The 14,257-nt window shown below is 37.0% G+C and overlaps 1 protein-coding gene across 1 annotated transcript; it reads left to right on the top strand.

The window, feature by feature from the left end:
* Window positions 1-635: 635 nt before the first annotated feature.
* On the top strand, window positions 636-3,262 carry LOC118486490 (formin-like protein 5). Its single transcript, XM_035982973.1, has 4 exons — window positions 636-784; window positions 1,462-2,615; window positions 2,670-2,826; window positions 2,911-3,262. The coding sequence occupies exons 1-4, from the start codon at window positions 636-638 to the stop codon at window positions 3,260-3,262; spliced, it is 1,812 nt and encodes a 603-aa protein (XP_035838866.1).
* Window positions 3,263-14,257: the final 10,995 nt, after the last annotated feature.

Below are 14,257 nucleotides of genomic sequence, written 5' to 3'. Positions count from 1 at the left end.
CATTTTGCATATATAGATGCTCCTTGATTGGCCATTGTGGGTGGCAACTATCTCTCTCATCCTTTTAAGAAAAAGGAGTTCCAAGACTTGTAACCATCTATCATTTTTACAAGTTTTTCAAGTGCAAGAGCTCAAATAACTCTCTAAAAATTTTCGGCCAAGGTGGGTTGATCAAGAGGGTGTTTCATTTGAGTTTCAAGTGTAGAAATCCTAGCAACATAAGGTGTTCGTTGGAAGCTTGGGGTATGCAAGCTTGAGGTCTTCTCCTTTGAAGATTTCCATTCAAGAATATCATCTTCTTCATATCACCTTGCTCTTGGAAAGGTAGTATTCTAAAACACCCTATGGTTGTATTTTGATAGCATGCATTTCATATATGGATCCGATTTTGGGTTTTGCATTTAAAATGGTTTTAAATCTTGCAAAGTAACATGTTTTAAATAGATATTCCGCTGCGTTTTAGTTTTATTCGGATAAAATTACTTTGATAAACATGTGAAAAAACCCATCAAAAAGATTTTCGATGACTGATATTGAAAAGCTGATTTTCAAAATTCCGAGTGCTGAACATAATGAGCAGGTTTTGGAAAGTTTGATTGAACAAGTTTTTCAGAGAAAAGAAATTTATCATAAAAATGATGATTATGAGTTATCACAGTTTTACTGATTGTACTTTGAAAGCAGGAAAGTCAGTGATTGGTGCATTCAATGTTAACTCTGTTAATATCTCATTTATGAATCTTATGTTTTGGGTAGAGGATGTGCAGGATGACCTGAGCTGGATGTGAGTCAGGTTCCAATGCCTGAGACTCTGATTAAGAGTAGGGAGCCAGGTTCTGATCCTGATAATATTAAAGTCAGATTTCGATCCCAGCATATTTTGAGGGGGAGTCTGTTAGAGAAAGAATTTGAAGATGGAAGAGATAGATAGAGATTCTGGAAGCCGAAGACTGATCAAGACTGAAGATGCGAAGACTCGACACGTCAGACTCGTCAACATCTGAGGGGGAGTCTGTTAGTGCATACATCTGTCGACTTCGTCTTGTATTGAGTCTTAGACTTAGAACGTTAGATCAGGGCACGTTGTACGAGAAAATGTCAAGTTTTAGGTTGTATAAATGATGATTTCGCTCATAGTGTCTGATTTCTCTCATAATGACATTATGTCATTTGGAGCGAAATCACAAGGTAGTGATTTAGCCCGAAATGACCTAATGCCATTAGGAGCGAAATCTCTTCACCTATAAATACCCCCTCTGAGCGAAATCAGTGGGCATGTCTTGTTTCCGGTAACGAATTGCTGCCGAAGTGCTGTTTGACTTGTAATAGCTGTGAAATCAATATACAAGGCAATATTTAGTAGAACAAGCATTTTTTACGTGTCCATTTCTTGTTTTCCGCACCTGAAACGGATTAGAACACCTCCAATTGACTCGTTTGGGTCAGCACGCGATCCTATAGGTTGAAAAGAATTCAAGCGGAGACAGAGAAAGAGAAATTATTGAGAAAGAGGAAGAGGCAAGAAAAAGAAGATGCTCCATATGTGCCATCTCCACAACATGTTTCTGGTTCTCAAACACCTCCTTCAAGTGGTAGAAAGAAGGCAGGGGCAAGAAAGAAAGTTTTGTCTCCAAAGATCCGGAAAGTTACTCCAAAGATTTCAAAGCTGAAGATCGTCTTAAAGAAGAAACCTTCCAAAGAATCTAGGAAATCAGCAACACCACTACCTGAGCCAACACCACAATCACTAATACAATCACCTCCACGACAACCAACACCTCCACAACAACCTTCACCTCCAAGACAACCAACACCTCCACAACAACCTTCACCTCCAAAACAACCAACACCACCTAGACAACCATCACCAATACACCTTTCACCACTACATCTTTCACCACCACAACAACAAACCTTACTTACATCGCAAGATATATTTAAAACACCACCACTCACCCAAATTCAACTAACTCCTGGTTCTTCTGGTCACAGAGGTCTTCACATTCCTCCGGATAATCTTGAAGACATTGGAGATTTAGGCTTTGCAAATGATGAACAAGTTAAGAAGTTGGAAAAGAAGATGGATGACGTGTTGAATGATAACAAAGTAATTGCAGCTGAAAGCAAAAAGGTGTCTGATCGTGAAAAGATTCTTGAAATGAGAGTGAAGAGACTGGAGACTGATAACAAAGAATTACTAAAGAAGATTTACATTGATCAATCAGAGATTGATATCTTGAAAGTGCGAGTTGCTAAATTGGAAGAAGAAAAAGCTCGAAGAGATGAACAGAACAAATACTTCGAGATGAAAAACAAAGAGCTTGAAGCAGCAAAAGCATTTAGAGAGCATGAGTTCTATATGTTGAACAAAGTTGTTGAAAGTATGCTCGGAACGTCAGTTGAACAAAGATTCGAAGAGATACAGGTTGAAGAGTTTAGGGCAAAACGCCAAGCTGAGATCGATGAACAGATGAAAGATAAGGGTAAGGGTACTGAAGGCAGTGTGACAGTTGAAGAAAGATCAATTGTTCCATCACTTGTGATTGAAAACCCTATTCCATTATCCTCTATATCTGGTGTATTTGAAGAGGATGTATCTTTAGAGGAGCTTGCTAGTGGCGATGATGAAGATGATGATGGGGATGATGATGAAGAGGATGATGATGAAGAAGATGACGATGATGAGAAAGTCTTCTCGGCAAGCAGTCATGGTTCTGATAACGACGATGACGATGCTCAAGGTGGTATGGGTATAAAAGTGACTGAAGCTTCCAAAGAAAGAACTGTTGATGATTTTCTAAATGATTATGTGAATGAAGAGTCAGTGTGAGCTGAAGGAAAGGGGGAGCAAGGTGATACTCAAAATGTTGAACATGTTGCAAAGTTGATTTTGAGACTGGATACTAATAGGGAAGAAGGTGAACACTTTTATACGTATTCATTGGAAGAGATCAAAGAAATGACGCGTATGGTGAATCCGGATTTCAAATTTGACTTTGAAGAAGAATTAAATGCATTCGACATCAACCACCAACCTGAATACGAGTATAAGTATGTTGAGGATGCTGACATGTACGACAGGGTTGAGGTTGAGGATTGGACAGATGATGAGAGTGTTAGTGAAGACACTTCTAAGTATCCTACGTTGATGGAGTTCTTTACAGAGGAGAATAGAGATGAGTTAAGAAGGAAGGTCGTAGAGATCTTAAAAGATAAAAATTTCGATGGTACTCCGAAAGATATGCAAAAAGAAGAACGGTAGAAGTGGTTTAAAGACAGGCACGAGAGAAAATTCCAAAGGCCATTGAAGTATTATCAGAGGGATCGTAGCATTTCACTGGGTGACATCATTAGTTGGGGTTTCCTGCCTCAAGTTAATGCCTACGCGATCAGAAGGGATTTTGGTGTGCAATACTTTGAACGTCTATATGATATCATGTCATTACCATGGTGGGATGTGGAAGAGCTGTCGAAAGTTAGAACTTTAGGATATCCCGTTCGCAAGAATGATGTGGCAATGTCGGGATATATAAAGTTCGAATCATTGAGGGATTTTCGACACTGGAAGCCGCATTACCCAAAGAGAGTGCAGAGGGTAAATCCAGTTACAGGGGTTGAAGAAAATATCCTTAATGTTAAAAAGCCGAAGACGATGAAAAACATACCAGTGCCAAAAATGGAGCAGGATTTCTATAAAGGCTTCTTGGGCTGGGTATTCAGTTGCATCTCGACTGAGGCTATTATCACATATCGAGCAGGAAGTGAAATACGAGTTATACATGTTTATGACCCGATGTGGTTAGTCAACTGTCCGGCCAAGGATATTGAATGTCTATTCATTAACAAGATCCATTTTCAGTCCGAAGATCGTGAGCAGGCGATGCAATTTCAACAAGTCGTATCTATTTGTTTTCAGAAAGGCATCAATTCTGAAAATAAATGGAACTCTAAATGGTGGTCGCTTGAAGAAAAGGAAAGAATGAAAGCTGAGCGTGAACGCAAGAAGCTGGAAGCTAACAGGGGAAAATGGATGAGGCAACAGGAAGAAGAGGATAAGAAAAGGAAGAAAGAGAACGACAGAGTGAGGAATTTGCTTAGGAGGAAGCCTAAGCAGCGTGAAGAAACATTCAAGTCACTCTGAAGACCCGAAGACAAGACTGAAGACTGCGGCTGTATCCAAGGAGGAGTTTGTTGGTGCACGAATGTCTAAAGCCTGCGTCTTAGTCATAGTTGATCATGTATAGGGTCTAGGGGTCAGAAATGATAATTATGTATTGTATAGGGGGCTAAATGTAAAGTTTAGAGTTTAATGTTTTGATTCCGCTCCTAATGACATGGTGTCATTTGGAGCGAAATCACAATGTTTTGATTTCGCCCGAAATGACACTATGTCATTTGGAGCGAAATCAGCCTCCTATATATAGTTGTTTGTAGAGCTGTAAACGAACCGAACGTTCAGCGAACAGTTCGTGAACCGTTCGGCGGGAAGTTCGTTTATGTTCGTTCATTTAATAAACGAATGAACATGAACAAGAAATTTCGTTCGATTAGTTAAATGAACGAACATTAACAAAGGTTTCGTTTGTTCGATTGTGTTCGTGAACGTTCGGTAAGGTGTTCGTGAACGTGTTCGAGAACATGTTCATAAACATTCGTTGATTTGCGTTCGTTTATTTCGTATGTTTGTGTTTTAATTGAATTTCTTTGTACTTTTTTATATTTTATTTGTACTTTTTATATTTTTAAACTTTTATTTATTTTATTACCCTAACAATTAAACTAGGAAACTCACTTTCACCTTGTTTATGCGTCATTTCCCTTTCATTCCTCATTATTTACATCGGCGAATACGATCGACCTCCACAATAAGGGATTCAATTTCGAGTGCTACTCTCTAGGCCATCTATCTTTATCCTTCGTCACATTGCCAAATTTATTTGTGTTTGTTTGTGTTCGTTTGTGTTCGTGAACCGTGCGCGAACACGCTTATTTCCTTAATGAACGAACACGAACATAAAATCTCATTCGGTAAGTGTTCATGAGCCGTTCATGAACACATTTATTTCCTTAACGAACGAACATGAACAAGACCTTGTTCGTGTTCGTTCGGTTCGTTTACAGCCCTAATTGTTTGTGTTTTCTCATTTGTAACTGAATGTCGACCGTGTAGCCGAACTGCTGCCGAAATTTTCTGAGAAAGATTAATGAGAAAACGTGTTTAAAACTCTGTTTCTACTCCTTTCTACTTTGATTCAAGTTGTTTGTGTATTTCCGTTGCATAAACAGTTGTGTTCTAGCTCTGATTGACTCAATTGATCGTCAATAACGGTCCTACACACCACCATGGCATTTGTGCGTAGCTAGTGTTGTATAACTGGTCTAGAACAAGTAGTTTCAAAGAAATTAACAAACCTGGAACCCGAATTGAGATTGCAAAATTATGATAAACCTGGATTAATCTCTGAATCGTATGAGAACTATTAGATAAACCTATTTACGGGTTACATGCAATGATTTATTGGATTAGACAGAGATCACTCTTATTGGAATTGGATATGATGATTCTGTGATATTGAATGAACAGCACTTCCAAGATGTAACCGTTGTTTTCTTATTTTGTGCGTGTGAAATTTTTGCTGGAGAGCACAGAAGTATGTCTCACTTCATATATTTGCGGCCTTTTATTTTTATCCCTCATAAAGTCATCGGCCAAAGTTCTTTTCTTTTGGCCTTTAAATCATCAGCCCAAAACAAAAACAATTTTAATGGACTGAATCACCATTTAATATACATTAACAATTTCAAGGACATTATCCATTTAGTGGATTGTTAATAAAATAATAATATTAAATATGTTAAGCCTAAATAATTATTAGATTCATCAAACTAATAATTAAATGATAGACCCAAATAACATTCGTGTTAAACGGGCCCACACTCCCGCGTCGCCTAACCCGTTTAATCTCTAACGTTATTTCCTCGATCAACAAGTTAATCCAATACCCTAAAATACATGTCGATAACACTAAAATAACCAACATTCCTCCCCTATTTTAGTGGTATCCATGATTAACTTAACCATTCTCACAGAAACACAAACACATGCATAATGAAAATGTCCTGAGGATTGAATTTTCACTTAGTATATTACACGTTACAAATATTAGAATAACAGGGTTTCTTATGGATTGAACCCATGTTATCCATTTAAATACATGTAGGTAATATACACAAATGTTTGCTAATCCAAATTCCACTTGACACAATGTTTTACTAGCCTGTGTCCTAATCCTTCAAAGAATATATCAAAGCTCAAGTCCAAAGCTTCTTGAAGTGGCTAAACTTTATATTCTTATAGGTAGTTCTTTACTCTTGCACATGCACTGCAATTTATCAATGAACTATTAAGAAGTTCAACTTCAACCTACTTTATCTTGCAGTCTGAACACATACCTTGGGATGATTTGCTAATGTGTTCCAATATCGTTATGACAAGCTTTCCGCATTGAATTCTGCATCTAACGTTGTATTAGATGGGAATTGGGTGTCTTGACATAAGATATTTAAGATGGACTTTAAACCCATCCCTTTAGTTGATTTCTTCACTAGATCTCTTCCTAACCCTTTGGTTAGATGATCAGCTAAATTAAGCTCAGATCTAACAAACTCAACGAATATCACCCCATTCATGATTAATTCTCTAATCATACTATGTCTAACACCTAAGTGTCTAGACTTCCCATTGTACACTTGACTATATGCCTTAGCCAATGTAGCTGCACTATCGCACCTGATAAAGGTTGGTGATATCGGTTTCGACCATAATGGAATCTCATAGATCAAATTTCTGAGCCACTCCACTTCTTTACCATGTGCAGCTAAAGCCACAAACTCAAATTCCATAGTTGAGTCAGTGATGCAAGTTTGTTTCTTTGAAGCCCAGGAGATAGCACCTCCACCAAGTAAGAACACCCATCCACTTGTGGAGGAATGATCTTCCTTATTGTTTATCCAACTTGCATCAGAGTAGCCTTCTATAACTGAAGGAAAACCTGAATAGCATAAACCAAAGTGCATGGTTCCTCTTAGGTACTTAAGTTGTCTGTTCACTGCATGCCAGTGTTGAGCACTAGGATTACTAGTAAATCTGCTCAACTTACCCACAACATAGGCTATGTCAGGCCTTGTGCTAATCATAGCAGACATCAAGCATCCAATGAACTTAGAATACTCTAATTGTGAAACTGAATCACCAGAATTGGGCATTAACCGGATGCTAGGATCTATAGGAGTGCTTACAAGAGAACAATTATAATGATTGAATTTCTCAACACTTTCTCAATGTAATGAGACTGTGTCATGGTTATACCATTTTTACTCCTTTTAATCCTTATACCAAGGATCACATCCGCCTCCCCCATATCCTTCATTTCAAAATTCGAAGACAACAATTTCTTTGTCTTATCAACCTGATCTTGGTCAGTGCCAAAGATCAATATATCATCTACATATAGACAAATAATCACTCCTTTACCAGAGGATTGTACACACACTTATCAGCTTGGTTTAGAAGAAAACCATGAGATAAGATCACCTCATCAAATTTTTGATGCCACTGCTTAGGTGCTTGTTCAAACCATATAATGATTTGACGAGTTTACACACCTTGTGTTCTTGTCCAGGAAATACAAAACCCTCAGGTTGTTTCATGTATACCTCTTCATCTAATTCACCATTCAAGAACATCGTCTTGACATCCATTTGGTGAATTACCAAGTTATGAGTTGAAGCAAGAGCTAAAAGAAACCTTATGGTGGAAATTCTTGCAACAGGAGCATATGTATCAAAGAAATCTATTCCTTCTTTTTGTCTAAAGTCTTGGATAACCAACCTGGCTTTAAACTTATCTATGCTATCATCAACTTTCATCTTTCTTTTAAAAATCCATTTGCAACCCAAAAATTTGTAACCCGAAGGCAAATCAGTCAATTCCATGTATTATTATGCATGATAGAATCCATCTCATCTTGGATGGCTTCTTTCCAGAAAGCAACATCCCTAGATGCCATTGCCTGACTGTATGTCTTAGGGTCCTCCTTAATATTGAAACAATATTGATACTGATGTTCAACCCCATTCCTGGTTCCTTCCACTAAATAAAGATGAAAGTCAGAGCCAAAACACTTGGCTTTCCTGACCCTAGTACTTTTCCTGGGTTCAGTACTAGAAGATGGTACATCTTTGGTACCAGCAGAGCTACTACCAAACTCAGTTACAGCTAATGTTTTCAAACTATAAGGCATGTCCTTTAGTCTAGGCACAGAAGAAAATCTATCCTCATTGCGAAAATCAGCAGTTCTTGACTCAATCACAGTGTGAACAGAAATATAGTCATTCGGTTCTGTAACATAGAACCTATGAACAGAGGAATGCTCACTATACCCAATAAAGATGTAATCAATGCCTCTTTCTCCTATGTTTCTCAATTTTGGTTCAATTAGCTTTACAACAGCTCTACAACCCCAAACTCTAAGATGACTTAAGTTTGGTGCCTTTTTGTACCAGAGTTCATGTGGGGTTACTTTAGATTTTTTATTAGGAACTCTATTCAACAAATAACAGGCTGTTAACATAGCCTCACCCCAGAATCCTTCACTTAACCCATAATAGGATAACATGGAATTAACCATTTCTTTCAAAGTCCTATTCTTCCTCTCTGATACACCATTTTGCTGTGGTGTATAAGGAGCAGTGGTTTGGTGTATTATACCAGTAGACTGAAAGTAAACTGGATCATAATACTCTCCACCTCTATCAATACGAAGGTTCTTTATCAAACAACTTTGATGTCGCTCTACCTCTTGTTTATAAAGTTTGAATTTATCAAGAGCTTCATCTTTTGAGTGCAACAGATAGGCAAAACAAAACCTAGAGGCATCATCAATAAAAGTAACCACATACTTTTTATTTCCAAGTGAAGGCGTACTATGAAAGTCACATAAATCAGAATGAATTAATTCTAATACCTTAGAATCCCTTTTAACATCTTTAAATGGTTTCCTAGTAATTTTAGTCAACTTGCAAGTATGACATTTACTACAGTTTTGCATGTCAAAGGCAGGTATTAGGCTCATTTTAGACATATCTTTCATCCTATAATAATTAACATGGCCTATCTAGCATGCCATATACGTGAATCATTCTTAACATTAATAGAGGATGTGGATGCCATACAAACAGATTCAACAACAAACGGGACATTAATATTAAGCATGAACATACCATTACATAAGTATCCAAATCCAACAAAGGTTCCATGTCGGGACAAGATAAACTTATCCGACTCAGTGACCTGTTCATAGCCACAATTGTTTAATACAATTCCAGATAAGAGATTCTTTCGAATCCCCGGTACATACAACACATTATCTAACAACAAGTGTTTTCCAGACGTGAATACAAGTCTAACTTTTCCAACTCCTTTGATGGGCTCAGTTGCAACATTTCCCATCCTTAGTACAAATCCATCTTCAATTGGTTCAAATTTCTCAAACCATTTGAGATCCTTGCAAACGTGACTCGTAGCACCCGAGTCAACCCACCATGCAAGCATATCATCTTGTACATAAACGATTCAGAAATAAACGATACATAATTCTCAACCGAATTATGCTTATAAACCATTGGACTTTTTGAGTCCAATAACAAACCCGAAAACCGGGTTTCATTTATTTCATACCTCAATGGGATTTTTCCGACTTGTACACTTCTTATGTTTGTACCATCACAACTAGTAGGCTGCACCTTTGTATTGAATTTGTTTGATTTAATAATATTACTTTTTATTTGTTTATTCTTCAAATCACAAAATAAATTTTGTTTCTTTAAATCAGATCCAATTTTTGTGTTTTGTAAATCATTAACATGTCCCGAATGACTGAGTGAATCAACTACCAAACTCACAGGTTTTGTCAAGCTTAAAGTGGAATCAGTAAGCGTACCTTGTGAAACATTTGGATCTTTTGACCCACTTGTACCCACTATGTGTAACACCTCGCAAAATCATGTCCAATATATTGAAGACACGTATCATAGACTTTAAACGCATAACGAATTGTTTTCGAAGGACTAAAGTTGACAAACAAAGAAAGTATGTGTATAGAAGGATCAAATGTGTCAACATGCCAAACTCGTGCCTCTGAATGACCTCATAAGATGTTCGTATTCATGAATGAATAAATTGACGAACATAGGAAGCCGTTTGTGCTTAAATTGAAAATTTTACAAAGCATAAGTGTTAAATGTGTCAACATGTTTAATGTTACCTCCGAGTGACCTTTTAACGATCCCAAAAGCATTGTAATATTTATATTTTTGCTCTCACGAATATCAGATAGTAATCTCATAGAGTTTCGATGAAAACAAGACTTTTCGGATGATCTTACAACTAACCGGGAGCTTAACGGAGTTAATTTATGACCTAAGACTCTTAAAAGTTAACTATGGGGGTCATAAGTGCAATAAACAATGGTTATCTAAACTTAAAATGGACCAGGGACTGAAAATGCAAAGCTGGGAAACTTTTTACCGGATTTATAGGTTTACGCGGGCCGCGTAGACTCCCTCTATGGTCTACGCGGGCCGCGACAGAGTCACCAGCGACAGATTTCTGCACAACTGCATGTTGCAGCGTCTTCCACCACCATTGCATGGCTGTTTTCGATACCAGGGACTGTGCAACTGGTTTTTACTGCCCTAGGGACACTTGGGAACATCTGGTAACATCCTAGGGACAGTTGCAATGATCTTAAGGCACCCAAAGTTCTTATATAAAGGCCTTGTCTTGTGTTCTTCATTTATTCACTTCAAAATTTTCACTCAAACACTTCTCTGAAGCCTCCTGCTGTTCAAGGAAGCTTTCTCTAGTTCAAGTTTCGTGCTAAGGACTCTTGTAAGTGTTCTTAGCTTCTATAGTTAAGATTTTATTAGCTTAATGACCGAAAGTCAAAGATATCATAATTAAGCTTTGATTTGGTGATTAATCACTAACGGTCCAGCCATTATTCGAATTGAAAGTGGCTATGTGTTGGTAATTATGTAGGCATTAAACCCTTAAAAGGGCACCTTATAATTATCACGTTATCTCAGTAAATTGTCGGGTCAAAGTTATGAACAAAAAGTCAAGCGGGTCAGTTTTTACATAATAATTCATAACTGATAATGCAAAGGTTATGGAACATATTTTAACACTTAAATAACTTGGTAAATAATATAAGAACGTGTTTAGGCATGTTCGACCCAACAATTCTGAGTTCAGGCTCGGTTCGTAACCGAAAGTCGCAAAAGTAGATTTTTGCTTTGACTTTCAGTTCTGACCCGATTTAGCTTAGTTTAGTTATGCCTTAGGGTTCCTTTGGGACCACATTACATATTAGTATAACCCTCTGAGATTATACTGTATGGTTCCATAGAAATCTGATTCATATACATGTTCCCGTTAAATGCTTAAAATGGACCATTATGCCCTTTTATCATTAAAATGAGATTTTTGAAAATGTGAGAAGACAAAAACCTTTATTACTGATATATTAGTATGTCCTAAAAATTTGACGTTCGTTTCTGGTCTGAACTAAGAGTTATGCACGATATCGTAAAACGAAAGCTTTTTGTTAATTAAATGACATTTTTGGCATAACTCATATTTAAACCCTAATTTTGGCCCCAAACTTTCTACCAACTGTTGTAATATGATATTTAGGGATTTTTGGAAATTTTTGTCAAATTTTATACTAACCATAACATAAAGTTCTTGCATGGACTCGGTAATTAACGATAATGCCATTTTCATTAATAAAATGAGTTTTATGCATCATTTGCATGTCAAACCTTTTTCTACTGATTTTATACATTAGATAAATTATATTAAATAGTAGAGACTAATCAAAATCTCAGATTTCCTTACACAACCCGAATATCGTCAAATACCGACTTTTATGCGATTTAGGCGCATAGTATGGTTTAAAACCATATTTAGCACCTAAGACTTGTTACCTACTGATGTTATAAATAAATTTTTATACTTTAACAGTAAGTATAAGTCTTGAACTCAGATTTCCAAATTTGACCCTTGAAGCATATGTGAAATGACCAAAATACCCCTACGGTGCATAGTTTGGCCATAAATGATAAAATTCACATATGTATGATATCTTACTGATATAACTTGTTAAAATAAATATTTTTACTGATTGTTTTGGACCAGAACCTCAAATTACTATTTAACCTCTTTTAGAAACTTTAAAATGACCAAAATACCCCTACGGGGCTTAAATTGTTTTTAAATTCGTTTTGGGCATAATGGAAGATATCCTACTGATATCACAACATAATTTAAGCATAATAACTTATGGAACTTGTACATGACTCTTTCGGTTACCCGTTACGCATATACGCATTCGGTACGGTTTATGTAACTAGCTTGCATAAATTAGCCGAAACGGGTCAAACCTTATCATTTCTACTTCAAAATCCAAATGTATTTAGGGTATGTTTGGCATGGAGCTTATAGAAGCTTTTAGGAGCTTCAAGCTTTAAGCTTTTAAGAAAAAGCTCATACTCAATAAAAAGTCTTGTTTGATTGAAAGAGCTTTAAGCTTTTAGGTTAGGAGCTTGAAGCTTTTGGTTGAACGCTACTACTAGTAGCGTTTAGAAGGAGCTACAAGCTTTTAAGAAAAAAATTACTATTTTAACATCTAAAAATAAAGAATTTTTTAATGCACCAACTTTCTAAATTTTTAGTTATGTCCATTTGGTCATTTATACATTTTATTAAAAGCTCCAGCTACTCTACCAAACACCAAATATATCTAAAAAGCTACAGCTACTAGCTACTAGTTATAGCTAGCAGCTTCCAGCCACTAGCTACCAGCTTCCAGTTACCAGCCACCAGCTACTTTTGCCAAACATACCCTTAGTTTACCCATTTTATACAGGTCTTCATACTTGTTGGGTCTAAATCACATTCTAATCCGGTCTTCGCTTAATCATGTGTTTTGAACCGTAAACCTTTCATTTAAACTAACCGGTCTAAGTTAAAACTTAAGTAAGACCCGTTAGGTGTAGGATCGATTTTGACGATCTAGTGAGTCAATCAAAGTCAATATACCACTGTTTGAGTGGCGGAAACAAACAAACAGTGTTGAATCAGAGAGAAATGAGTAGAAAACATAAGAATATCACTTTAACGCTTGTTTCTCATTAAAAATTCACTTGGAAATCCGGCAGCAGTTCGGCTTACAACTTTGGAATGCGTGCCAAAATGAGAAACACAACTACCTATATATAGGCTTGCTGATTTCTCTTAAAATGACACCTTGTCATTTCAAGCGGAATTACATGCAAAAACACATAAATTTACATTTCAGCCCCTGTACTATACATATTTGACACATTAGACTCCTAGACTTAAGACGTACGCTTTAGACATCGTGCACTAACAAACTCCCCCTTGGATACAACCGGAGTCTTTAGTCTGGTCTTCAGGTCTTCAACTCTTCACAGCGACTTAAAACTTTCATCTCTTTGCTTAGGCTTCCTCCTTAGCAAGTTTCTCAGCTTTTCGTTTTCTTTCTTCGCCTTCTGCTCTTCTTCAGCTTGCATTCTCATCCACTTCCCTTTGTTCTCTTCTAGTTTCTTTCTTTCTTTTTCAGCTTTCAACCTTTCTTTTTCTTCAAGCGACCACCATTTTGAATTCCATTTACTTTCAGAATTTATGCCTTTCTGAAAGCAAATAGTTACCACTTTCTGAAATTGCATCGCCTGCTCTCTATCTTCAGATTGGAAGCGGATCTTGTTCATGAACAAACACTCTATATCTTTTGCTAAACAGTTTACTAACCACATCGGGTCATAAACAAAAATCTCTCGGATTTCATTCCCAGCTCTGTATGTTATCACCGCCTCAGTCGATATGCAGCTATAAACCCAACCCATAAAGCCTTTGTAGAATTCTTGTTCCATCTTTGGCACTGGTATGTTCTTCATCACTCTTGGCTTTTTCACATTCAAGATCGTCTCTACATCACCAGTTTCAGGATTAACTCTTCTAACTTTCTTTGGGTAATGAGGCTTCCAGTGCTTGAAGTTTTTCAGAGCTTCAAACTTTATTAAACCACACATAGCAGCATCGTTCTTTCTCACCGAATAACCCAAGGTTCTTACCTGTGATAACTCCTCTACATCCCACCAAGGTAGGGAC

This window comes from Helianthus annuus, chromosome 14, assembly GCF_002127325.2.
Source record: "Helianthus annuus cultivar XRQ/B chromosome 14, HanXRQr2.0-SUNRISE, whole genome shotgun sequence".
NCBI classification, from domain to species: domain Eukaryota; kingdom Viridiplantae; phylum Streptophyta; class Magnoliopsida; order Asterales; family Asteraceae; genus Helianthus; species Helianthus annuus.
The sequence above is the reverse complement of the archived record's forward strand: the minus strand, read 5'-3'. Positions and strand labels throughout refer to the sequence as shown.